Below are 27,169 nucleotides of genomic sequence, written 5' to 3' on the forward strand. Positions count from 1 at the left end.
CCAGAGACTTCCTGCAATACTTAATACTTAATTAATGCTTAATATTTGTCTATTTCTCTTCCATCTACTCCCCTGCCAACTCATGTTCTGACACTGTTAATGTTTAATCCCATATCCAAAAGAAAACTATGCCAGGCGTGGTGGTGGTGCACGCCTTTAATCCCAGTACTCAGGAAGCTGAGGTAGGAGGACTGCTGTGAATTTGAGGCCAGCCTGAGATTACACAGTGAATTCCAGGTCAGCCTGGCCTAGAGTGAAACCATACCTCAAAAAGAAAGGAAAAAATTCCCATGGAACAAAGGTCCACATTTGGGAGCTGGCACTGTGTCCCCAAATACCAGTGATACTAAGAGTGGGGCAGCATGAGATGTCTGGACTGTAGACAGGAGAGTGCCCGGGCAGAAATGGGATGGAAAGATGATGGCCCTTTCCTGACTCCCTGTGTCTGTACCTCTGGCTATGTGCCTGTAGGAGGAGAAGTGTGCAGGATGGCAAGATTTCAAAAATGTTTCAATCAACCAAACTACAGGCCAAGGAAGTAGGGAACAGTGTTTTATGGACTTAGAAGGGCTCCTAGAGTAACACAAGATCCCCCTCGTTCCTGTGTGTACAGCCTACTGCCTCCTCCCTCCCGTCCTTCCCCCTTTCTGCCTCAGGGGTGAGGGTCCCAGGTCACCTCCAGTCTTCCTGGGATTCCTTGGCCATGGAGTTGGGCGAGACCAGATTGGAAAAGATGGCCTTTCTTGGCGCTGGGGAGGCCATGCTCTTGATTTTGTTCAGCTTGTTCCGGGCCTGTTGACATTTTAGCAGGCAGTTCCCACACAGATCCTTTTCCTCCGCCAGGTAGAGGTTCTCCAGCCTCTTGATGGAGTCTACGAATATCTGGGACTCCTCTGACTTCGGGAAGGGGTTGCGCTTGATGTTCAGTTTCTTTAGCTTGGGGAGCTTGGAGATGCTGGTGGGGATGCTGGTCAGGAGGTTGTCGTGCAGCCCAATCTCGTGGAGCTCCTTGAGCGCCCCCAGCGTGGTGGGCACGCTGTCCAGGTGGTTCAGCCCCAGGTTCACGGTGCGGATGTTCTTGAGCTGGTTGAGTTCCACGGGCAGCCCGTTGGTGGTCAGCCTGTTGTTACTGACGTTGAGGTAGAGCAGAGTGGTCATCTGGCCGATGGACTCCGGGAGCTTGTCGATGTAGTTGCTGTGCAGGTCCAGCCACCGCAAGTTCTGGAACTTGGAGATGGAGTCGGGGAGCTTCCTGATGAGGTTCCTGCTAAGGTCGAGCTCGTCCACGTCATTGAGCCGCAGGATGCACTTGGGGAAGGTGGTGATGCCCATCTTGCTCAGATCAAGGCGTTTTTTTCCGTCAAAGGTGATTTTAATGCAATTCTTCGCTACATTGAGGGTGATCTTCTTGCCCTTGGGACCTTTCCTGCCCTTGGCCATGTTTTCTTAGTGTAGAGTGTGCGTGAAGAATGTTGTTTGTAGTTTTTCTTTTTCTGATTGGGTGATGACCAGTTTGAGGAAGAAGTCACATCAGACAGCTAGAAGATACGCACTGATAAGAACAAACGAATAACACATCTAGTTAGGAGCAGACAAGGACTCCCCATACCAAGTGTTCCGATCACTGATGGTCAAGACAGAGAAATGGCATAGAGAGGAGTCAGGGCATCTGCAGAAGCTGCCCACCCTGAAGTCTCGAGCAAAATACTCACTCTTCCAACTTAAGTTTTCCCTGGTGCTCAGTGAGATGTGCGTGGGGTTGCTTAATGCCTCTCTCTCTGTGCCTCTCCCTGGCTTAGGGACAACATATTGTCCTGGGTTCTGACATAATCCCCAGGCTCCAGGAACCACTAGCGCATGTGCATGCACACCTGCACGCACATGTGTGCGTGTGTGTGTGTGTTTTCTTGAATTTCATCTGCTGCTTCCCAGACAACATTGTCAAAGAAATGTCCCAGGGAAGGGTTGTGGTCCTCAAAGGCAACATAAACCTGGGTATGAGGGAATAAGGTAGGTGAGAATGACTTATTGTAAATTGGGCATGGTGGTGCATGCCTTTAATCCCAGCATTCAGGAGGCAGAGATAGGAGAATCACGGTAAGTGTGAGGGCACCCTGAGACTACATAGTGAATTCCAGGTCAGCCTGAATTAGAATGAGACCATACTTCACAAAAAAAAAAAAAAAAAAGAATGTCTATCTTTTGGAACTGGAATAACTAGCAGGCTATGGTTACTGTAAGCATAGGGTGATGGGAGCAGGCCTGAGCCCAAGGCATAAAAGTTTGTCTGCACAGCATTTGGCACATCCATTCCTCTCCTCAGATGAGCTTGGAAAAGCCTCTAGAGAAGGCTGCCTTTCCCACCTCCAAAACCTTCCCCACCCCTCTCACTGACATCCCTCTGTAGGCTCCCTACACAGACAGGTGTGGAGGTACACGCCATACAGAGCAGTAGAATGAAGAGTAGCGGAAGGGTCTCGCCTCGGCAGACTTGTCTTAGAAGTCCATTTCTCAAGCTAACACTTTTCTTAAATTCTCTGTTCCAGTCTTCTTAATTGTGACACAGATCCTTTACAGAGCTCTTAGGAAATATAAAGTTTTAGAATTCTTTTTTTTTCTTAATTTTATTATTTATTTGCAAACAGAGATGGAGAGAAGAGAGACACAGAGAGAGAATGGTTGCACCAGGGCCTCTAGCTACAGCAAAGGAACTCCAGAGGCATGTGCCACCTTGTGTGTCTGGCTTACGTGGATACTAGGAAATCGAACCTGGGTCATTAGGCTTTGCAGGCAAGCACCTTAACTGCAAAACCATCTCTCCAGCCTAGAAATATAAGTTATCTAATACTACAAGGCATGCGTAACAGTGCCAGGCACATAGAAAGTTTGATGAATGCAGGTGTTATTAAATACACACAGGGTTTTCAGTCTTCAGCTGCCCAACAAGATTGGGTGTTGTCCCCCTTGTCAAGAGTGTAAGAGCCAGGCATGGTGGTGCCCGCCTTTAATCCCAGCACTCAGGAGGCAGAGGTAGGAGGATTGACATGAGTTCGAGGCCGCCCTGAGGCTACATAGTGAATTCCAAGTCAGCCTGGGCCAGAGTGAGACCTTACCTCGAAAAACCAAATAAATAAATAAATAAATAAATAAATAAATAAATAAATAAATAAATAAATCAAAAGAGTGGAAGAAGGCTCAGCAGTAAGAGAGACCTGCAGTTAGGAAGAAGATATGGACTAAGTACTTAACAATTGGAGAAACAAAACACATTTAGAAGTGATCCACAAACGAGAGAAGTCTCAAGAAGAATTGACAAACGTTTTTAACTGAACAAAAATGAAAGTATAGCATATTTCAATTCCCAAGCACCCACATAAAGCCAGATACACCAAGTGGTACATGTATCTGGAGTTCATTTGCAGTGGTAAGAGGCCTTGGTGAACCCATTCCCTCTCTCTCTCTTATTGTGTATCTCTCTGTACTTGAAAATAAGTAAATAAAAATATTTTTTAGAAACTTGTTACACAAAACCAAAGCAGTGATTAGAGGAAAATTCACATCTTTAAAGTCTCATATTCAAAAGGAAAAATAAGACATCTCAAGTCAATAGTATAAACTTTGAACTTAAGAAGCTAAAAAAAAAAAAGCCAGGCATGGGAATTTATGCATATGATCCCAGCACTGGGGAAGGTGAGGCAGGAGGATTGCCACAGGTTCAAGGCCAACCTACTCTATACAATGACTTCCAGGCTAGCTTAGGCTACAGAATGCCTGCAAAAAAATAAAGTTAAAACATAAGTAAGGAAGATATAATAAAAAGGAGAAATCAATAAAATCAATGGAGAAAGGTAACTAGAGAAAATAGATGACATTATAAGACAGGTCTTTAAAAAGTTTAATGAAACCATTAACAAGATTGACAAGAACATAAAGGACAGATGCAGATTATCATTAATATCATAAGTCAAAGTGAATATGCACTAAAACACACAGATATTAAAGGGATAGAAACAACTCGGGAAAAAATTAAGCAGATACGAGAAATCGCATGCTGCCAAATGTTACCTGTGAAGAAACAGAGAGAGACACAGAGAGAGAGAATTTTAAAACTTTTCAGAAAAGAAAATTCCATGCTCAAATGGTCATACTGTGGGTTGCTGTAACAAAGACCTCTAACCTGAGTGGTTTTTAAGCAACAGTACTGGGGCCTGGGAAGCGCAAGGTCAAGGGGCGGCAGATTTGACTCCTGGCGGGGCTGGGGTGAGGCCCTAGTCCACAAATGACGGTCTTCTTCCTGCATCCTCACGTGGTACAGAGAGAGCAAGCACAGCCTCTGCGGTGCCTTGTGCAATTTCCTCCCCAGTGCCCGCCTCCTGGTAACCATCACACTGGAGTATAGCGTTTCAAGCCAAATCTGGAGATAAGAGACTAGCATCCATTGTATTGTAGAGATAATGACGTCGATTTTATATGATTGTATCCATAAATAGAAGTAATCCCCAAATTATTTTCTGAGCCCAGAATTGCCATCTTACTAAAACTAACACATGGAGAAAAGATAAAGTAATAAAGCTACAGACTAATATTCCTCATGTTCATCAATACAAAAGCTCTGCACACAAGTATTAGTATATTGAATCCAGTAATATATAAAAAAATAATAAAAAGGCAAGCAAGTGGGAATGTAAGACTGAACCAATATTTAAACACTACATAAAATTCCATATCTATAGTCTTAAGATAGAAGCTACTGGATCATATCAATGATACAGAAAAAAAAATACATTTAATCATGATTTTTTGTTGTTGCTATTTTTTCGAGATAGGGTCTCACTCTAGCCCAGGCTGACCTAGAATTCACTCTATATTCTCAGGGTAGTCTGAAGTCACAGTGATCCTCCTACCTCTGCCTCCTGAGTGCTGGGATTAAAGGCATGTGCCACCACACCTGGCTAGTCATGATTTAAAAAAAAAAAAAAATCCTTTCTTAACCTCATAAGGAGGAATCACAGAAAGTTTGCAGCTGGGCGTGGTGGTGCACGCCTTTAATCCCAGCACTCAGAAAGCAGAGGCAGGAGAATCGTCTCTGCCTTCTAAATGTTGGGATACAGTACCAACTGTAAGGTGAGTTGGAGTCCTACCTGAGACTATACAGTGAGTTCCAGGTCAATCTGGGCTAGAGCAAGACACTACCTCAACCCCCCCCAATAAATAATAATAATAACTAATAATCTTAAAAACATATTAACAGTGAAACACTGATTTTTTCTCCAAAGAGAGTGGCAGTATTACCCTGGAGACCCTAGCCAGTTTTAAGAGTAAGAAAAAGAAGTGAAAGTCTTGGGCTGGTAGGATGGCTTAGCAGTTAAGGCACTTTCCTACAAAGTCAAAGGACCCAAGTTTGATTCCCCAGGACCCACGTAGGCCAGATGCATAGAATGGCACAGGCATCTCTAGTTCGTTTGTGGTGGCTGGAGGCCCCAGTACGCCCATTCTCTCTCTCTCTCTCTCTCTTCCTCTTTCTCTCAAATAAATAAGTAAAAATTTAAAAAGAAACAAAAACAAGAAATAAAAGTCTTACAGTCTGCAGCTAATATCCTTGGGAAAGGCAGAATGCCCACCCCAGGTTTGGGAACAAGGCAAAAGTTTCATTTTACTTATTCATTGTTATATTGAGAATTCTAACCAGAAAAATAAATAAATAAAAGGTATACAGTTAGCAAAGAATGAAATAAATTGGTTCCTGTGAAGAGCTGGCCTGATTATCCACATAAAGAATCTCACACAATTTTTGAAACACTCTTGGAACCAATAAAAGATATTAGCAGGATTGCAGGAAACAAGGTTGTTACACAAAACCCATACTGCATTTCTGATTGAAGAAAGCAGTTATCTAAATAAATAGGAAAACCCTAATAATCATGAGTTATATACTCAGTACAGTTAAGTTATGACTTTTCCCTAAATTGATCTAAATGTAGTGATTCAAATGGACATTTCAACAAGATATATATGTATACATCATATATATTTATATACATGATTGTTCATATATATGAGTTTTGCATTTCTCTTCAGATATATATTAATTTTAAAGTGTATGTTGAAATAAAAAGAAGCTAAAATTTATGAAAAAGGGAATAAAACTGGAAGTTTCATATTTTATAATTTAAAATTTTACCATGTAATTATAACATGTGCATTAGTGGAGGAACAGTTGCATAGATCAGTGAAACAGAAATATTATCAGAAACAATTCTAAGCCAGGCATGGTGGCGCACGCCTTTAATCCCAGCGCTCGGGAGGCAGAGGTAGGAGGATCGCCGTGAGTTCGAGGCCACCCTGAGTCTCCATAATGAATTCCAGGTCAGCCTGGGCTAGAGTGAGACCCTACCTCGGAAAAAAAAAAAAAAAAAAAGAAAGAAAGGCGAACAAACCTAGTTATCCTCGTAACAACTTGGAGAGCACGCTGTTGTACAGAAGCCATCGCAAAGGTCTGCATGATGAGTGCGTTGCCTTGAGGGCGCTCTGGAAGAGCCACAACCACAGGTGCAGAAACCAGACCCCTGGGTGCAAGGACTGTGCTGGCGGCACGCTGGACCACCAGGGAGCAGCGTAGCTAGTTTCTGAGGGATGGAGGAGCTGCCTGGAAGCTGAACACGATGGTGGTGACACCAGTCTCTACATACTTAGGGCGCAGAGATTTGGACTCAGAAGGGAGCAGTGCAGCTGAAGCTGACTTCTAAAAGGACTGCATAGTCTACTTCTGGAGTTTTTTGTTTTTTTTTTTCTGTGCCTGCCTGCTCATTCCAGGCTGGACATCCATAACTTCTTTTGTGTCCCCAACAGCCCCATTCTGCCCCCTTAAAAGCATCCAGATGTACAACATCTGGGCTCTGCTGTGTGCACAGTATACTGCCACCCACACCGTGCAGCAAACAGCTCTTCACGGGATGCATGTCAGAAATTGTCCTGCACTCAAGGTCAGGAAAGTCTATGTTCTGATCCTATAAACATAAGATCAGTGACTTCTCTCCCTGGCAGAGTTCTCGTGTTTAGCAAATAAAATACAGGGTCCTTAGTAAAACTTGAGCTTCAGACAAGCAACAGTTAGTTTTAGTACAGATGTTCAAAGTCCTGCACACTCCGATATTTTACTTGGCAATCGTAGCCCAGGGTCCTGAACAAGTAGTAAAGACAGTTTCCTTTGTCTTTTTTGGTCCTTATTGGTCTTCCAGGACCAATTTAAGACAAATCCATCTGTTATATTCTTGCCTTCATTCATTTGTTCACCCACTGAATTAGTGAAGGAGTGCCTACAGCATAACAAGCCTCTTGACAGCTAGAGGTAAACCACAAAAGGTTCAACAAATCTAGATTGTCACTGATTCTGGCCACCCTGTGCACTCAAAGCTTGGCTGCCATTTGGTTTTCTTTTTCTTTTTCTTTTTTTTTTCTAAGCATGGGTTAGAGGGCTCCTAGACAGGAAGGGATGCTCCCAGCACACTGGAGATCCACCAGTCCAGCCAGACGAGCCTGCCCCCACAGCCCACCCACACCGTGGGAAGAAGCCCTCCCTGGTCTGATTAATGGTGAGGAGGAAGCAGTAAGGAACTGGCTATACAGTGTTGGCCCTTTAAACGAGTCTTTCTCCAATGAGACCTTTGGCTCTGAGCCCACCCATTAATCACTTTGAGGCAAAGTAGGGGCTGACTGAGCTAATGGATTCCCTGGTGAGTCTGGTTCCCCAGACAGCCCTAGGCAAGATGGGAGTATGGTGAGCCCCTACCCCTTTAATGTATCTCTTCAGAATCACCCTACCTTGACTTTGGTAGGCATGTGTTATTTTGGTCACAGACAGTCTTCTCCCCTGACACACCACTAGAAACAGATTAGTGCTGAAGCTCGAGTCTAAGCCTCCAGACACCAGGCACCTCTCCTCTGCTACTCCTCTCTTTAAGGCCAGCATCTTGCCCAAGCTTGGCCACCCACTGAGTTAGGAGAGTGAACATTGGCAACAGAAACATGAAACGGTTCGCTTTTGATAACAACCAAAGCTGGTTAGGCGGCCTGTTCTTATCAGTCCATGGAAGCCTTCACAGTGGGGTCAACCCACACAGGGGGAGCTGGCAGTCATAGTGAGAGAAATAAAAAGATAGATATATGGGAGTATGGATTAAGGAATGGTAGGTGGGACAACAGATAGATAGTTGGGTGGAAAGAAGAATGGATGGATGGTTGGATAGAAGTAAAAATTGATAGTGGATGGATGGGTGGATAGGTGGGTGGATTGGATGGGATGGCGGCTATATAATAGATTTTATTTCATATGAATAGCCTAGAAGCCCAAATATTAGAGGATTCCAAATGAACTGCACTGTTTTGTCTGTACAATTGGTTTTTATAATTAGAAAAAAGTGGACTGGTTGGTCTGAATTTAATTTCGAATTAATTTTTCTATCTAGACATTGTGAATCAAACAGCGTGGTGGGACACCCCATGGATATCTAAATTAAAAATGTAATCGCAACCTATATTTTAATGCCTTCAAAATATTTGCAAGCATTTTCAGCTGTAAGAGCCTTACCATCACTGTATTTGGATGTTCTAATACTCAAGCCCATGTATCTTTGACAACATTTTTAAGAAACACTGACTGTTTTTATAGTCTGATATTTCTAAATGACTTTCTAGAATGACTTCACAATAATCATTTCATCCTTTGGCTAATATGTTAGATGTGGGATAGGCACATAGTTGAGCCGAAGGCCAAAAGTTACCCACAGGAAATTTCATGTCTCGGGCACACACACTAATCTTCAACAATTCATTCATCCAAAGTCACCATTTACCATAATGTTGCGATTGGTTAAGCCCATCATCAGTTGAATATATTGTAAGTGAAAAATGAATCGATCTCCCCACTCTCCCAAATGCCCCAGCTTAGCTACATGGCACCTGTAGAGTGTTGGCTATTTCTCTCCCCCTGGAGCTGACCAGGAGCTGCTGCTGGCTGCAGTGAGAGAGGATCCCATGACGTATCACTGGCCTAGGGGAAGATACACATTTGAAATTCCAGGTATGAGCTCTCCTGAGTATGTAGTACCCTCACACTGGTGTTACGTCTAGGAATCTGACATAGGAGCTGCTGGGGAGAAGGTTCGAGTGGTAAAGCGATCACTGTGTAAGCATGAGGACTCAAATTTGGATCCCCAGGACCTAAGTGAAAACAGGGGGTGGATGTGAGTGCCTGCAATTGTAAAGCTGGGGAGGTAGACAGAAGGATCCTCCAAACTTGCTGGCCAGACAGTCTAGCCAAGTAAGTAAGCTCGGGGTTTAGTGAGAGACCCTGCCTCAAAAAAAAAAAAAAAATGAGTGAGGAAGATTGTCAAGGTCAACCTCTGGTCTCTGTGTGCATGCACACACATGCATGCACACACATACGAATGTGTACACACATGCATATCACACATACACATGAAAACAAGAGTTCTTAAGCCTAACCATGGTCAATCAAGTACTGTCTTATAACTGCATCTGTTCTCTCTCCCAGCCCCCACTTTTACTGGGCATGTAACAAGCCAGCTTACCTCACTGTGACTTCTGTGTGGTTCCCAATCATTGCCTGTGTCCTCAACCTCTTCTCAGAACAGGGTGGCTTCCCATGACAAGTGAGTTCAAGTCCCTTTTGAAGAGAGGACGTGGCTGGCACTTCTGGCCAGCCATTTCTGGAGTGCTTGTTTGAACGGTGTTATCCAGACTTAGGTGTATTGGGGTATGACTGTGAAGTGGGTTTTTGTTTATTTGTTTGTTTGTTTGTTTTTACTTTTTTCATTAACAACCCCTGTCCTGCAGCTGAGGAGAGATGACAAACAGGAAAGATCAGACAATGAGTGTGGAGTCTTGCAGGGGCTTTACAGGTGGGTTGTGATTTTTAGTTTTGCACATGTGTACATGTGTGTGTGGTGAACATGCGTGTGTGTATGGCACATTTATGTCCAGGTGTTTGTGCATTCATGTACAGGCAGGAGGCCAACATTAGGTATCATCCTCATTTCTCTTCAGCCTGTTTTTAGAAGACAGGATCCTTAGTCAATCTGGATCTCACCAGTTCGGCTTGACTAGCTGCACAGAGGTTGGTGTCAGATTTCTTCTTCCATTGCACCTGACTTGTTGAGACAGGGTCTTTTGCTTGGACCCCAAGCTCACTAACTCATCTAGCCTAGCTAAGCAGCCTGCCTCAAGGAGCCTCTGTGTCTTCTTTCTGAGTGCTGGGATTACAGATGGGCCACCACACCCATCCAGCATTGACATGAGCACTGGGGATCCAAACTCAGGTCCCCATGCTTGTGTGGCTAGCACTTTATTGAATAAGCCATTTTCCAAACCCTGCCTGGGAGTTTCCTGGTGTCTATTTTGGAAAAGCTCCAAGCTGGCACGAGCCATGCACCATCATTTGCTAGGTGAGATGGTCACTGCTACAAACATACTGCCAGGCTGTTGGTGCCAAAGGCCAACTCTTAAGAAAAAAAAGAAAAAAAGAAAGGATTAAGACTCAGAAAAGTCAAGTGACTATCTTCAGGTCACAGCAAAAGTCAAGGGGCTGAGAGATAGTTTAGCAGGTAAGGCACTTGCCTGTCAAGCCCAGGTTCAATTTCCCAGTAGCCACATAAGCCAGATGCACAAGGTGCCACATGCGTCTGGCATTCATTTGCAGTGGCTACTGGCCCTGGCATGACCATTCTCTATCTGCCACTTTCTTTCTTTCTCTCTCTCTCTCAAATAAATCAATCAATAAAAATATTTAAAAATTAACCAAGTCAAATATAGATGTCTTGTGCATGACCTTCCAAAATACCCTGTTGATCCTTCGCCTCTTTCAACAGTAGTAGCAAATGCCACATTGCTATTGCACATGGGCTTCAAAGAGAGGGAGCTGTGCCGGAATGTGGCACCAACCTTCTAAAGCTGGGCAGTCACCCTGGAGGCTTCTGGCTGCTCCTCCCATGTGAGCACCTCCTAAGACCCAGCTCTTCAGCTAAGAGTGTTCACACTTGCCTGCAGTCCCAGCACGGAGGAGGCAGAGGCAGGAGGTCCTGTCTCAAAAAAAAAAAAAAAAAACACTGCCAAACAAAGACTGTTCTTAGAAAAGCACCTCCACTAAGTCCAGGCAACAGATTCCTTGCCCACCTCTTGTCAGACCTTGTCTGTCCCTCTTCGGGGTCACAGCCGAATCAGCCTGAGATAGGCACCCTCTTCTCCCCCATCCTCACACTTCTCTGAGGCAGAGCTATTCTCCCATTCTACAGGAGAGGTTGCTCACACAGCCGCTGTGTTCCAGAGCTGGGGGATGGGAAGGAGCCCCCACAAGCAGCCCTCAGAGCAGCTAACCATGTCTACATGCAGACAATCGGGTTCACTTCATTTGGCAGTTACCTGGCTCATTCCATCGACCCAGCTCTAAAGATCTTGTTGGGACCTTGTACGTTTGCAGCTCTGCCTAGCCAGCCTCATATTACGTACTTCTCTCTGTGCACCAGCGTGGCTCTGCACACACGCTGTCTGGAAGCCACTATCTATCACACTGCCCCCTTCCCTCTGGTGGGTAATAAGAATTCAACTTTTATTTGGAGCAAAAGTTCCCAAGGGGTCACATGGCCCCATAACACAAGATTATGATTTCTTATTGGTTTAATAGTATCTATTTTGTAATTCTGAATGTACTGTTTTAATTGGATTTGTTAGAGGAACAAGAGGGAATAGGTGCTTTACAATTAAAATAAAATTTTAAGATTATTAGTTTAACAGAGCAGAAATGCCTTGTTCATCAACCACGTGTTCAAAACCCACAAGCAACGGATAAAGGACCCATGCCAGACCTGCAAGGCCCCAGAGGTGAACACTGGTCCCATTTCAGCCACCAAGTTTTAAGCTGTGCTCTTGCAGATAAAAGTAATTTGATTTTCCTCTCACAGATACCCCTCCCCTGGCAGACCAAGAAACTAGGGTTCAGAGAAAGAAACACTGTGGCAGGTAGACAGAGTGGGTCCTTAGACCCGGGAAAGCTGTCTCTCTGCTTCTCACACACCATCCTCGGGAGGCCGGATGGTCTCCTGAGTCCCTCTGAACTCCGGCAACCACTGCTATCTGTGTATAGCTGAGAGGTTGCTTCCGAGGGTTGGGGGGAGGTGCACGAGGTGCATGGAGGCTTGTGGGGGGCAGAGAGCAGAGCATGCGCATATACCAAGCCCCAGTGAACTCATGAGCCCAGGAGGAGAAATCCCATTCACACTGTAGTCAGGCACCCCTATGGTCTATGACATCCACCTCTGCCTCCCAGGATGCAAGATGGACTTTATTCTGGAGAAGGACAAGAGAGGACGGAGATCCTGTTAAGGTGCACAGGGCCCTAGCATCATGGGGGTTTGTGATAGGGACATTTTTTTTTTTCTATACTATGATACCACCTGTCCCTGGTGCATAAGTAATTTAGCCTGTTGCTTTTCCATCTACTGTTAAAGGATTTATATATATATCTTGGGCTGAAGAGATGGCTGAGCACTTAAGGCACTTGCCTACAAAGCCTAAGGACTCTGGTTCAATCCTGCAGTACCCACCTAAGCCAGGTGCACACGATGCTGCGTGTGTCTAGAGTTTGTTTGCAGTGGCTAGAGGCCCTGGTGCACCCATTCATTCTCTCTCTCTCTCTCTCTGCATGTGTCTCCTATCTGCCTCTTTTGCTCAAATAAATAAACTAAGAAGAATATTTCTTAAGGGGGGTTGGGGAGCTCAAGCAGCTACTTGAGCAGGAAATGTTTATTGTTCACAAAGTGTGCAGACGAGCCTGGGTGCACTAACCTTTGGGTACAGGATTGCTTCCACATACAGGCGACAGTGGCCTGTATGGCAAGAGTGAGTGTGCAGGAAGGGCTTTTTAGAATCATAACTAGAACTGTTTTAATGGTTAAAGTTAAAACTAAAAGAGAAGGCAGACATTCAGAGGGAGGGACGGACTAGAGTAAAAGGAAAAGGCCGGGATGGAGCGGGGAGCTGTGGCCGAGAACATGGGAAGAGATAGACGTGCCAGGCTCTTGGGAATGCATGCAACTGCTTCTAAGAGTCTCTTCAGGAAATGAGGACAAAACTTTCAGCACACATGCCAACGACGGTGCCATAGAAAGAAGGAGAGAAATTTAAAATGCCAGGCATTTGTTGAATAATTACTGTGTAGTCATAGAATGAATTAAATATGAGACAGAAACTAAAGCAAAACAAAACCACCATTGACCAAAAGTGTAAAGAGTCAAGATGGTCAGGATCTAATACAAAAGGAAAGTAATAAATGAGCTTAGTGCTGCTTTGAGCATGCCCGCATTCACAGAATTAAAAAAAAAAAAAAGACAATGGAGAAAGTATGCGTTTGGCCAAATGATGCTCTCTGGAGATCATGGCATTAGGTTATTAGGTTTCTATGACTTTCTTGCCTATCCACACAGTTTCCAAATTCCCTGTAACGGATATGAAGGCTCAGCCCAATCCAGAGCATTGTGCGCATATTCACACATGAGCTGCGGATATTTGCAACACCCCCCCCCCACCTTACTGCTTCGTTCAGATTGCATGATTCTCTCAGATGACATTTTGAAAAATCAGTGTATCTATGTGTGTGCATGAAAGACAGAGAGAGAAAAATAGGGAGAAAGAGAGAGAGAGAGAGAGAGAGAGAGAGAGAGAAAGGGAGAGAGGAGAGATTCTAAAATGTCAAGCACCTTTGGGCCAAATGGACACCTGAGGAAACAGTCCCTGGACAACGAAAGGCGGGAAAGCCAAAGCCCACGCAGGACCCAGCATCTAGAGGTCGAAGAGCCTCAGCTCTTCCTGCAGTCCAGGTCCTCACTTCTTGCTAACGTGTGACCTTGGGTGAGTCACTGTCCATCCTCGATCCAGGTTCCTAAGGACCTCAGGTAAAGAAAGGTGTGGGGTGTGCGAGAGGCTTGATACATGGGGCTTGGTTATGGGACGCTGTGACAGTTGGAGCCCTGGTTTACCTGGAGCTTGTTCCCACCCGCTGCAGACATTGGGCTGGGCAGGAGGCAGACGCTGGTTGTGTGAGGGGTTTCGCATTGTCCCATGTCCGTCTGTGAGCCACCTTGTATTCAGAGCCATGCTGTTACAGAGGAGCACACGGAGCTGACTGAGAGGAAGGGGGGCAGCCATTCCCATTTCTACCTGGAGACATTCTGTCAGCCGGCAAGTCATCTCAAAGGCAGATGCCTCCACTGCCAACCTGGTTTTGACTAGGTCACTAACATAACTGCACTCTCAAGCTGGCAGTCAACCATAGATGACTGTCTATCAAAAACACATGGCTAGCACTGGAGAGATGGCTTAGCGGTTAAAGGCGCTTGCCTGCAAAGCCAAAGGACCTCGGTTCAATTCCCCAGGTCCCACATAAGCAAGATGCACAAGATGACACATGTGTCTTGAGTCCGCTTGCAGTGGCTGGAAGCCCTGGCACACCCATTCTCTCTCTCTCTCTCAAGTAAATAAATAAAAATAAAATATTTTTTAAAAAACCACATGCCCATCGGCTGGAGAGATGACTTAGTGGTTAAGGTGCTTGCCTGCAAAACCTGAAGACCCATATTCAACTCTCCAGAGCCCACATAAGACAGACACACAAGGTGACACAAGCATACAATGTCCCACGTGCACACAAGATGGCACACACGTTTGGAATTTGGTTGCAGTGGCTGGAAGTCCTGACATGCCACTTCTCTCTCTCTGTCTTTCTCTCGCTCATAAAAAAAGAAGAACACATGGCCTTTGATGACAGATGCTCCCATGATAGGGTAATATTGGGAAGGATACTCATTTAATCAGCAGCTGACCTTTCTCCCCGAAATGTCCATGCAGCAGCCAGGGCATTGGGAAGACCATGGTCTAGTTTCTAAAGGACTGCCTTCAGTTAACAGGTGCAGAGGGGTAATTTCAGCTCAGTGCTCACACCTGCCTTTCAGAAAAATGCCATTTCCTTTGGAAACCTTCCCTGCATTCCTGCATCCCTTCCCTCCTGAACCTCTTTACCAGGCTCATTTTAATGACTGCTGAATACTCAATACTCTCTCTGATGAAAACCTTCTTGATAACTTTGGACAAGTAGGAATCATTCCTGCCAGGCATGAGGGAAGGGCTGTCATTGTGTTTAAACAGGGCAGTTTTTCAAATCTTCCAGATAGGGACAGTCGCCTGTGTCTGAGCTGTGTGGTCTGTCCCTCTCCTGCTGAGTATGAAAGGACTCATGAGGAGATAGCAGGCCCTTTGAGGCCAGTAGACTAACATATCTGCACTCAGTTTACTAATCTGAAAAATGGATCAGCAATTTGTAGTTGGTTGTAGACTATACAAGGTGCCGAGTATGTGTTAAGGGATAGTGTGCAGTGGGTTCTTCCCAGTGTCCATATGCTGGTCAGGAATGCTGCAATTCTCCAAACAGCTTCCCTCCATCACTTCCCTCCAAAGAGCAGCCCGTGGCATTCCCCAGTGGTCTGTAATCCAAGATGTAGGGGTCGGGGAACAGTCTTTGCAGACTCCCAAACAAAAGCTCTATGATCTTTTCAACACTGTTAATGATAATATTATCAAAAATAAGAGACAGAGCTGGAGAGATGCCTTAGGGGTTAAGGCACTTGCCTGCGAAGCCTAAGGACCCATGTTTGACTCTCTAGATCCTGCATAAGCCAGACACCCAAAGGTGAAGTCAGCGCAAAGTTGCGCATGCCCATTAGGTGGTGCAAGGGTCTGCAGTTCAATTTCATTGGCTGAGGCCCTGGTGTGCCAATTCTCTCTTTCATTCTCTTTGTCTGTCTGAAAATAAATAAATAAAAAGACTAAAAGATATACAATAGCAACTTACAGTGACAATTATACATTGAACTGCTTTTAATCCCTATAGTCCAAACTTATCATTCATTCATGCTTTCATTCATTTATACATAAAAAAAAATTTTTTTTATACCATAGGTCAGGAGGGTGGCAGACACCATTGTGTTTTTCCTGAAATTCCTATTTGCTGAGAAAGCAAGTCAAGCAAAAACAAAATAAAACAAAAAGCCAAGGGCCATTTCCGGTGGTGTGAATGCAAATAAAGCAGGTGATGTTGCAACAGATAAAACTGAAGGCGTTTACTACTGGACTTCTTTAGCAATGGATTGTTCCCCCCGCTGCAGATAGCAGTAGGTGGGTGAGGTCTGCTGAAGCTGTGTTAAGGGCTCAACCTTCCTGAGTGAATGAGCAATGAATGGGGTCTCAGTTTTCTTTGGGACTCAACAGGCTAAGTGAAGACAAGTGAGTCAAACAGTAGCCTCTACCTGCTGTGGGCCAGCAAAAATGCCCACGGAGACCCAGGTCTTAAGAAGAGAATCAAGTGTAACCTCCAAGCCCCAGTGGCTTGTATACTTTCTTTCCCAAGCTTGCCCATGGCCACAGGCGACTAAAAACACTGGACCGTGTCCCCAGCCAGCTGCTTTTCCTGGCCTGGGCTCAGAGCACGCTGCCGCCCCTCCTCAATAATGCATTAGCTGCTGTCTGGACTTCGTAAATAACGCAGCCAGCGGCGCTTACTCAGAGGAGAGGGGTTGAAAGTTAAAGCGAATCAATACATGCAAGGCCACCAAGCAAAAACTTACCTGCCTTTTGTCTGGTTCCTCCTCCGCCACTGAGAAAGGTCTGTCACTAGGCAACCAGAGACTTGGGTCCTGCAGTTAATCAGCATAATCTTGACACCAGCCTGCAAAGTGAAAGGGCAATAAGAATGAAAGTATTTCCAGGTCATCCAACCTTCGCTTTAAGCCAGCTGGTGCCCCGGGCAGAGGGAACCATCCCTCCATCCCAGATGCTTGGGACCCCTGCAGCTGGGTGTTTTCTCTGGGTTCAGCTAACAGGGTGGTGAGAGAAGGATTGAGTATCCAACAACAAGGCCGTCCATGGCAACAGCCTGGAGTGGACATTGAGAAAGCCACAGTGTTCCTTCAGGGCCATGTGTCTTCAGGGTCATTCCATCCCATGAAATATTATTTGACTTTCTTTTTGATTTGTCCATTTATACGTGTTTATTTACTTAAACTTAGTTATTTCTCACAGCTTTGTTTTTTGCCCCTTATTGGATCAGAACAGCTATAGTGCTTCTTCAAATTGTGCAGTTCTGTGATGGTTTTCTCCCAATTGATTGCTATGTCAGTACATGCCAATGTGTTGTCTCAGAAATACGAATCTTTCTTTTTAAGTTTTTTGTTTATTTTTATTTATTTATTTGAAAGTGACAGACAGAGAAAGATGCAGATAGAAAGAAAGAGAGAGAGAGAATGGGTGCTCCAGGGCCTCCAGCCACTGCAAACGAACTCCAGACACGTGCATCCCCTTTGTGCATCTGACTAACGTGGGTCCTGGGGACTCAAGCCTCGAACCTGGGTCCTTAGGCTTCACAGGCAAGTGCTAAACTGCTAAGCCATCTCTTTAGCCCCGGAAATATGAATCTTGAACAAGTGCACAACACTGGGTCTGGGGAGCTTGATCCTTCTGGACGGTTCTAATGTGGCACTATCGGAGGGCAAGGCCGCAATGAATATGTTTGGGCCTTTTGCTGGTCAGTTTTACATGTATGTTCTTGAGATTAAATTTCTAGCAATTGAGGAATTCAGGAAGCATTAAACTTATTTGCAAATAAGAAAATAAAATGGGAGAGAAATTATAAATTACATATGTAGAAATAAAAACTAACAATGATATAAATTTCTTCAACCAAATGTGACTTGGAAAAGCAATAAAATAACATATAAGTTAGTTGACCATTAAATGAGAGTGACAATCATAAAAATTTTGAATACGTGAATACCAGTATTATTTTACATTTTAGCTCAAAGATGATTACAATGGAACACTGATTTTAGACAGTAAATAGAGTTTAAATGAATTAACGTATAAAGACAATTGGAAAATTTAAAAGTTACTCAGCATTCTACTGCCCAGCATATTTCGAATTAGAATATACATAAAACATACAATTTAAATTAGAAAATATAATATAAGTCATAAAATTCAGATAAGCAAAAATAAAATCATCAAAATGAAAACCACTTGCAATGTTGGCAGCTGGAGGTAGCTTCATATGGTGTAAACATCCCAACATTGAGTGCATCTACAGCGTCATGTTATGGCATAGCTAAGCAGTAACAATTTGGTGAATGTGGTAATGCTCATTTTTTAACTGAATGTCTCTAAATATAAGCTACTTCCTGGTTCTTCAGGTGGCAACTTTTTTTTTTTTTTTTTTTGGTTTTTCGAGGTAGGGTCTCACTCTAGTCCAGGCTGACCTGGCATTCACTATGGAGTCTCAGGGTGGCCTTGAACTCACAGCGATCCTCCTGCCTCTGCTTCCCGAGTGCTGGGATTAAAGGCGTGCGCCACCATGTCCGGGTTCTGGGTGGCAACTTTTAATGCAATCAGGAAAGGTGGGTTTTGTTATGGTTTTCATATTCTTTTTCCCCTTCGGAGGAACTATCTTTGTCTTCAGTGTCAAGGCCCTTGGTCAATCTCTGTTCCCGGCAGGTGTTTGATAGCTCAACGTGCCAGCTCAGGGTGGGCACTGACAGCACATTTCATATCACTCTGTGTACCACTTCCTCCCCGTGAGACGACAGGTAGATGTACTGTTTCCACCTAGACCTTTTTTTCTTGAATTAACAGATAGTGACCCCTTCACAAAGACCCAGTGCAGCATCCATTACTTAATCTATTGATGATTAAATGGGTCTTTGTGAAATCAGGCAATAGGTAAGAAGCTTATGTAATGGGTAATGGGCTAGTTATCAAATATTATAGTTGGGTCTAGATCTATATGCACGATGATCATATCCTAAGGAAATAAGCTATATGAAAGGGTCAATACCTCATTAAAGGGAATTCTCTAGTTTGAAAGAATACATCTGTCTCTTCATGGATCTCTGTCTCTCTATCTCTCTCTCTCTTGGCTTTTGGAGACAGGTCCAGGCTGGCTTCAGTTTCTCTGTGATCAGCCTTCTGAGTACTGAGATTATGAGATTACAGATGTGAACCACCATGCCTGGCCCTCCTTTTGGATTTCTGTTGACCTAGTATCTGAATCTGAAAACTGAAGTTCACATTAATCCAGATCTGCTTCTGAGGCTCAAAAAAGAGGGCAGGTGGAAAACCAGTGGATGACTGCTCATGCCCAGGCCCCATCCCAGCATCATCCAGCATGAGTTTTCTCTGTCCCAGGAGCCTCGCCAGGCAAGACACAGACCAACCATGTTCTAAGAAGCAGCTCAGAAACATTAGCGACATACATTTCCTGTTTGCCAAAATGAGTGAATTTTCTTTGCACTGTGGATGTGTTTTCCCAATCCCTTCTTTGCTCAGGAAACAGCTACCGCTACCCTACCCCATCATGACCGTTTTGCGATCAACAGCACAGCATGGGAGGATTTGGAGAGGCAGGAGGACCTGGAATGGTGTCTGCTTTAGCTCCAAAGTCCAGGCTAAACTGCAGCTCTTTCTTAGATTCTGCCAAGCGGGGTTAAACCCCTGTCTCCCAGAAAGTAAGGGGAAAGACGAGAAGAGGAACCCCTTGCCCGAGATTCTGGCCTAGGCTAAGAGGGGACAGTTGTTTGACTGATGAGTCCCTGGCTAGGACCTTTTGGTGTGGGGATTAACCCATGAGCTCTGGAGGCCTATATTTATAATATGGCTGTCATACCTTCCTCACTGACAACCTTCCAGTAGCCTGGCTTTCAGGAGAAGTGGAAGTGTTGGTTAAGTAACAGTGTCCCCAAGGCGGGGTGCAGAGTCAAAGTATGATAAGCAAACCAAGGGCATGGACCCTGTGGTGTTTGGGGTCTGGGAGACCCCAAGACCATATGATGTCACTGCACCAGAAGTACCATGGGTGAAAGTCCCCTCAGAATAGAGAGGGAGAGCTTGAAGTAGGCCTGGCATGGAGCTCTGACCTGGAGATTGTCATGCCATCTTTGGAGTTCATCCAGCAGACAGTAGGCAGTAATGTTTAGGGATCGAGCAGGAATGAATGAGTTGATAGCATGTTTTCTGTGCTCTTCTTCAGGGTAGGCAGGATAACCTCAATATTCCTCAGTGTCTTTGCTTTAATCCTTCTAATCTCAACTCCCAGTTGACCAAGTACACAGGCTCTTGCCCTATGACTAAGTACTAACTCCCCATTGAATCTCTGGAAGCTTCTCAGACTTGCTGCCCACTGGTTGACAGAGCATGTTGAACAATTATTCCAAGGTAACCCATAAGGGTATTGGCAACTTGAATGGGTCTTGTTTTAAAAAGCAGGTTCCCATCCTTGCCACCCGTGGTGGCTTGGATGTGGAGTGTCCCCCATCACCTCATGTACTTGTGAGTAAGCCTCATACTTAATCCCCAGCTGGTGTGGAGCCTTTGGAAAGTAGAGCCTTGCTGGAGGAGGTGTGTCACTGCGGGCGGGCCTTGGGATTCTATCTTAACGGCTAGAATCTCACTCCCTTTACCCCTGCCTTGATGCTGTGGACTTGTGACACCCAGCTGTCTGGTCCTGCTATTCTTTCCCCATCTTAATGAAATTTCCCCTCTAAACTGTAAGCCAGAAATAAACCTTCTATAAACTCCTTCTGATTGACTTTTTACTCCTAGCAATGAGAAGGTAATGGCTACCCCATCAAATTCTCCTTCATCTTGGAGTAGAAAACAATCACCCTGCTCTTGAGCAATAACTGCATCCGTTAGCATCACATTTATGCAGGATCCTGTATCTACCCCTGCTCTGGCCTTGTTCCATACCCACAATCCCATTTGATCTCCCTGCACTCTGTTGTTGGAAGGACGTCAGACAGTCCTGGCATCCCACTGAGGGCCCCGGTCAAACAGTGTAGGTTGAACATGGACCCAAGTCTTCTGAGCTTCAAAGCTGCAGTTCTTTCATGAGCTGAATCTCTCAGAACTCCTGGCTATAGAAAGCCAAGAAGCCACACCTGACATCTTGCCTAATCTCAAAAATCCCTCATTAGGATGAATAGGTAATACAGTTAATTCTTGGGGATATTCTTTTCATTATTCATCAGATATTTCAACATTCGCATGGACTACTTCAAGAGTCCTGTAGTTCTTTCAGATAAATGTAATTGAGAAGTACTATTTTAAAATGGTGTAACTCACTTTTGGCTAGATGTGTTCTCACCATTGGTATTGGTGCCCTTCTATGATGATAGCAGAAGCGATGGATCTTCCTTGGAGCTCATAGCCGATGATGTTGGGAATGGGATAGGAAAAGGCCTTTTTTTCTCCTGCACATTATTCCACCTGATGTAAACATCACAAATGGCCACAGGCAACATTCTAGAACCTTTCTGGAAGGGAGGCCAGCAGAGGTTGCCTTTCATTTCCTAGGCCCTGGGGGAACATTTTTCCCTCCTTATCTTCGATCTTCTTTCACTTCCTAAAATAAGCAGCAAGGTTGTAAGTCCTACAGTGTGGCAAGTTCACATGCTTACGTGTCTGGAAGGCTCACAACATCCATTAACATCCTTGAAGGTTCGAGTTAGGAAATGTCACTGTCTCCAGATTAAGGGTCTGCCCATATTTTAGCCTTTTGGCTCATCCACCCTCCAGTACTGGAGGAGGGGAAGGTCGCAGACAGGATCTGAAAACCAGATCCCCACACAAGCCTCTGGCTACTGGGCATAAATCGGGCCAACCTTAGCCGCACTGTGTTCTTCCAGTTGTTTGCCTGGGTAAAATGGACCACAAGGATGACGTTCCTACTGGGCAGGAAAAGGTTAAACCCAGCCTGGTAGTTGTTTTCATCTTAGGGAAAAGAATGCCAAGAAAAAGAAGGAGGAGAAAAAGAAAAAAAAAAAGAAGGAGGAGGAGAAGGAAGAGGAGAAAGAAGGAGAGGAAGAACAGGAAACTGGAAGAAGAATGAAGAGGGAGAGGAGGGAGAAGTGGAGGAGAATAACTAAATGCAAACAGATGGGTACTTAGGAAGATTAAGAGGTACTTAATCTAGGGTACTTGGACGGCCTGGCTTGTTCCAGCTGAGTCATGGGATGGAGGGTCCAGGAAGCCCAGGCATGGGAGGAGAAGTTACGTATAGGATGAGATCTGTGGGCATCTGAGCAGTGCTGTGGCAGCAGATGGATGGTGTGAGAAGGTGTGATGTGGTTTTGGTTTTGTGAAATATCTTGAGCAGGATCTGTTCTTGGAAGTAGAATGACAGTCACAGGGAGACATCAGGGAAGAAAACTGGTAGAAAAGAAAGGGAGAGAGACAGATGCTAGAGAATTGGCCCCCTTGTGGTGTTTGCATTTTTAAAATCACATCTGTGTAATTTTTTGGAAATTTATCTTATTTTATTTATTTTGAGAGAGAGAGAGATGGGGGTGGAGATAGAAAGATAATGGAGATGGGCACACGCCAGGGCCTCCAGCCACTGCAAATGAACTCCACACGCACGTGCCCCCTTGTGCATCTGGCTTATGTGGGTCCTGGGGAATTGAGCCTGGGTCTTTAGGCTTCACAGGCAAACACCTTAACCTCTAGCCTCCATATATCTATGTATCCTATTCAGCATTCAAAGAAGGAGTGCGGGGCAGAGGAGGCTGAGATGTGGCCATGGAACATCAAACAGGGTTGTGAATGAGCCCCCCAGGCCTTCTGTGTGTCCTGGGAACATCTCCCAGGCCACATGTAATCTGGGTTTGTTTAAGAGAGATGGTGTTGTACTTACCTTCTCACATTAGGACAAAACACCTGCCCAGAAGCAGCTCATGGGAAGAAAGGGTTGATTTCAGGTCACAGCTTCCAGGGTGGAAAAGCATGGCAGAGCAGAGGTTGGGCATCACATCTCGTCACATCAGCCGGGAAATGGCAGCAAGGATGAGCTTGCTGAACATCCAAAGGACCCCTGAGTGAACTTAGAGAGTAGGACCCATTCACTAAGAGTACAGAGGGAAGGATAAATGCTAGGGGAAACTTCACAGGAGATAGTTTGGGCAACAGCTCGGAGGGCACCAATTAGGGAATATTTAGAATTTGATGCTCATCTTGATCATAGGATTGAATACACAGCTAGGCTGGATAGTGCTAAGATGAAAAGGATTCCTAGGTTTAAGTCTATGAGGGCATGTGACCTTCCAGTGAAGAGGCTGGAATAAAATAATAAAACAAGAAGACCCTGTGGAGCTTTAACCTACTGACTTACTGAATCCATTTAATCACCTCAAGGCCCACCCCCATTACACACCTCCCCCAGCAAGGCTCCACCTCCCCAAGGCTCTACTAGCTGAGGATTGACCAAGAGGCTTAATCACAAACACATGGAGCCATGGGGGACCTTTCACATTCAAACCACTCACAGTGATTGCAACAGCTGAACCTTAAGACAGGGTGGGGGCCAGTAAAGTCTGGACATTGATTGTGTTGTGCTGGCCCCCAAGAGTTGCCACATGATTTTGGGGTTCTGGAGCTTTCCAGAAGGCACTATAAGGCCCTACCTTTCCTTCTTCCTATTCTTGCTTTAGGATGTTTGGTCACCACTATGGTATTCTGTCCCACAGGAAACACCCCAGCTTCGACAAGACCATGCTTCATAGATGGCAGGTACAGTGGCTCCCCCAGGAGGGGGCAGGGAGGGGTCGCCCAGTGGGATGCAAAGAAGAAAATAGCCAAGGCCCTAGTGAGAAAAGTGAGGGGTTCCTTAAAAAGGAAGCTTGTGCTTTGAATTTACTAAAATGTCTGTGTGTGTATACACGACTCCCAATCCCCGAAGATAAGCTCACATATCCACACTTGAGGAGTCACATGTGTGTCCCTTCTTATTCTTGGGAAGACACCTGTGGCCCGCAGCACAAATTAGCTGACCTTAGTCCGTGGTTGTCAGTGAGGAAAGGTCACTAAGGGAACTAGTACTGGAGACCATGAGCTGAGAAGAGTGTAGCTATTGGTCACTGACATCCCAAATTCTCTTCCAGTGAACAAGTTGAGGAAAGGAGAGATCCTGGGCACACAAGTCCTCTGTCAGAGGGCTTTGGTGTTTTTTTTTTTTTTCTCATATGCAATCATTCTGTTCTTTTGTGATTATGCAGCCCGAGGCAGGGAGCCCCTGAGGTAGCATGATCATAACCAGAGAGGGATCAGGGAGAAAAACATTCACAAAGCTTCAGAGGGCGAGTCACCCAGCCTCCAGTCAGAGCTCCTTTCTGTGTGTGTACCACATCCTCCAGGTCATTTGTTTTTTCTAGATGAGAGGGTCAGTGTTGAGTCCACCTCCAGCAGTTGTGCTGGCATTTAGTCAGCATTTGCATGTGACCCCTGACAGTTAACATAAAAGAACAGATTATCCGGGGCTTCAGCATCTTGGACTGACTGCCTTTTCTTTCTCTGCTCGGCATAGCTTCTGAAGATGGCTTGCCCAGTTCTTATAGAGGCCAGTGGGTATCAACTATCCCAAGTTGGTGTTGGCTCCTGAACAAGATGTAGACAGATAACCTAGATGCCGCCTGCCTGTCCTCTCCATAGAGTCAGAGCTCCTGCTGGGGCCCACAGGGTTAGGCCCCCATAACCTCGGGAGGGTGTTAGCTATGTTTGAGTTGTCTTCTCTCTGTCTTTTCTGGTAGAAAAAAGATATCAGCAATTTTGAGTACCTCATGTTCCTCAACACCCTGGCCGGGAGGACCTACAATGACTACATGCAATACCCTGTGTTCCCCTGGGTGCTGGCTGACTACACCTCTGAGGTAAGGCATTCTCCAGCACATGCCACAGGGACCCGAGGCTTCCTTATCCTGATCGTCAGCACTTAGAACAATGCTAGGTTCACGTCCCTGGGACTTAAGGCTGCTACTTCCAGCTTCCAAGCCCAAGGCAGGCTTTCCTGCTGAGATGCCTGGCTTCCTGTCCCACCTCTACCCATAGAGTGACCGACAAAACCGGCACATGCTGACATGAGCCCGAAAGGACTTCTTGGCTTTCCGGTCGCCTGAAGGCAGCCACGACCCATCTGCTGAGATGTCGTCATGGGCCAACACTGAGGATGCTGTGATTACAGAGATGAGCCATGTAATTTATTCCCAGAGTCAGTGTGTACAAGCAGAGGGGGGAGGAGACAGAGACAGAAAATAGCCCACTCTCCTAGACCCACGAGGGGACTGAGAGACCTGCTGATAAGGATGACTTGTGGCAAGACCAAACCACTTATCTCTGTTGGGCTCCAGCCCCTGGGCCCCAGCAGGCATGGGAGGAGGACGAAACCTCTGTGGGCAGACCAAGTGATGCGTACGTCTGCACAGGGACAACCAGTCCATGGACCAGGTCCTGAGCTTCTAGGCTGTGGTCAGCAGAGAATGCATTGGGCCATGTGTGAAGAGAACAGAAGGTGGGTTATTGGTCAGACAAGTCTCACCAGTCCTGCCTTGGAATGTCTGTGTGGAAGAGTACATGGTTTGGAAGAAGGACACCACAGCATTATTTGCAATGCCTCCTCCAGTCCCCACCACATCCCCACTGACGACATTGACAGCAATAGCACTTTCTTTCCAGACTCACACTCCCTTGACTCACACAGATGGTCCATCTGAGACCAAGGCCTTTCAGACACGAAACTCACACACCCCAGGATTAACTCACACTTTGCAAAGTGGTGGCTATTTTGTAAGCCCTTTCTGTTTAACCCATACCCTCTACTTACAATGTGATTACTGGGGCTGGAGAGATGGCTTAGCAGTTAAGGTGAAGCCTAAGAATGCATGTTTGAATCTCCAGGTCCCATGTAGCCAGATGCATAGTGACACAAGCGTGCAATGTTGCACATGCGCACAAGGGGGCGCATGCACATGGAGTCCACTTCAGAATGGCTGAAAGGCCGTGGTGCACCCATTCTCTCTCAAAAATAATAAACTTTTTTTAAAAAAATGTGATTACTGGGGCTTGGAAGATGACTCCGCAGTTAAAAGCACTTGCTTACAAAAGCCTGGAGTTGATTCCCCAGCACCCAATTATAAAGCCAGATTAAAAAAAGTGGCACATGTGTCTGGCATTTGTTTGCAGCCCTGGCACATGCACACACATAAATGATTGATTGATTGATAGATAGATATATAGATAGACAGACAGACAGATATATAGATATACGGATAGACAGATAGATGGATAATAGATGATGGATGGACGGATAGATAGATGATGAATAGACTGGTAGATGGATAGATAAAATATGTATTTTAGTTGTGACTACTTTCTGGTGTTTAAAATTTGAGAATTTAGCTGGGTGTGGTGGTGCGTACTTTTAATCCCAGCACTCAGGAGGCAGAGGTAGGAGGATCACCATGAGTTGGAGGCCACCCTGAGACTACATAGTGAATTCTAGGTCAGCCTGGGCTACAGTGAGTCTATACCTCGAAAACCAAACAAAAATAAATAAACAAGGCTGGTGAGATGGCTCAGCGGTTAAGGCATTTGCCCGCAAAGCCAAAGGACCCTTGTTTGATTCTCCAGGTCCCATATAAGCCAGATGCACAAGGGGGTGCACGCATCTGGAGTTCATTTGCAATGGTTGGAGGCCCTAGTGTGCCTGTTCTCTCTCTCTCTCTTCCTCTTTCTCTCTGTCAAATAAATAAATAAGAATAAAATGTTTAAAATAAATAAATAAAAATAAAAATTGAGAATTTACTCTGAAAAGCTGGAATTCTGATATCTTTCGGAAGATGTGTTACTCTGAACAATTCTGACCTGGCCATAGCAGCAGAAGCTGAGTGAATTTCCACATGCCCTTCTGTCACTCACTGGACTCCAAGGAGGGGCTGGTTCCCTGGCCTGGCTTCTGCCAGCCCTGAGATGGGAACACCATATCAGTCATCAAGCCACAGTGATTCAGTGCTAGGCTCTGAAAAGCAAGACTCATAACCCTCTTACAGAGAGATGCAAACCCCAGGAATACCCAGCACTCCACTAATGCGCAGGACATCTCTGCAAAACAAATACGTCTCCAAAGACCACTGGCTCTGAACTTCCTGTTCCCACTGCGGGAATCTCCAAGGTCAGCGGCAGGGCCGGCATTCCATGTCATTATTGTGCAGAAGAGAACAGCCCTCAGAAAACT

At 45.3% G+C, this 27,169-nt stretch overlaps 2 protein-coding genes across 3 annotated transcripts in view; one reads left to right on the forward strand and one right to left on the reverse strand.

Moving 5' to 3' along the window:
• Nucleotides 1-27,169, forward strand: part of Wdfy4 (WDFY family member 4) — a 274,084-nt gene that overhangs the window by 216,335 nt on the left and 30,580 nt on the right. Inside the window, exons 47-48 of the mRNA XM_004657842.2 lie at nt 23,631-23,673; nt 24,690-24,809. Of these exons, the coding sequence (XP_004657899.2) occupies nt 23,631-23,673; nt 24,690-24,809 (163 nt within the window). The remainder of the gene's footprint in view (nt 1-23,630; nt 23,674-24,689; nt 24,810-27,169) is intronic.
• On the reverse strand, nt 599-16,834 carry Lrrc18 (leucine rich repeat containing 18). Of its 2 annotated transcripts, none has more exons than XM_004658039.3 (2): nt 16,689-16,834; nt 599-1,552 (listed from the first exon to the last, which is right to left on the reverse strand). In XM_004658039.3, exon 2 carries the CDS (start codon nt 1,438-1,440, stop codon nt 673-675), a length of 768 nt encoding a protein of 255 aa, XP_004658096.1. In that variant the 5' UTR covers nt 1,441-1,552; nt 16,689-16,834; the 3' UTR covers nt 599-672. The 2 variants fall into 2 exon arrangements, with proteins under 2 accessions (XP_004658096.1, XP_044993029.1); XM_045137094.1 differs by lacking the exon at nt 16,689-16,834 and adding an exon at nt 9,591-9,719.

This window comes from Jaculus jaculus, chromosome 18 (genome assembly GCF_020740685.1).
Source record: "Jaculus jaculus isolate mJacJac1 chromosome 18, mJacJac1.mat.Y.cur, whole genome shotgun sequence".
Taxonomy (NCBI): domain Eukaryota; kingdom Metazoa; phylum Chordata; class Mammalia; order Rodentia; family Dipodidae; genus Jaculus; species Jaculus jaculus.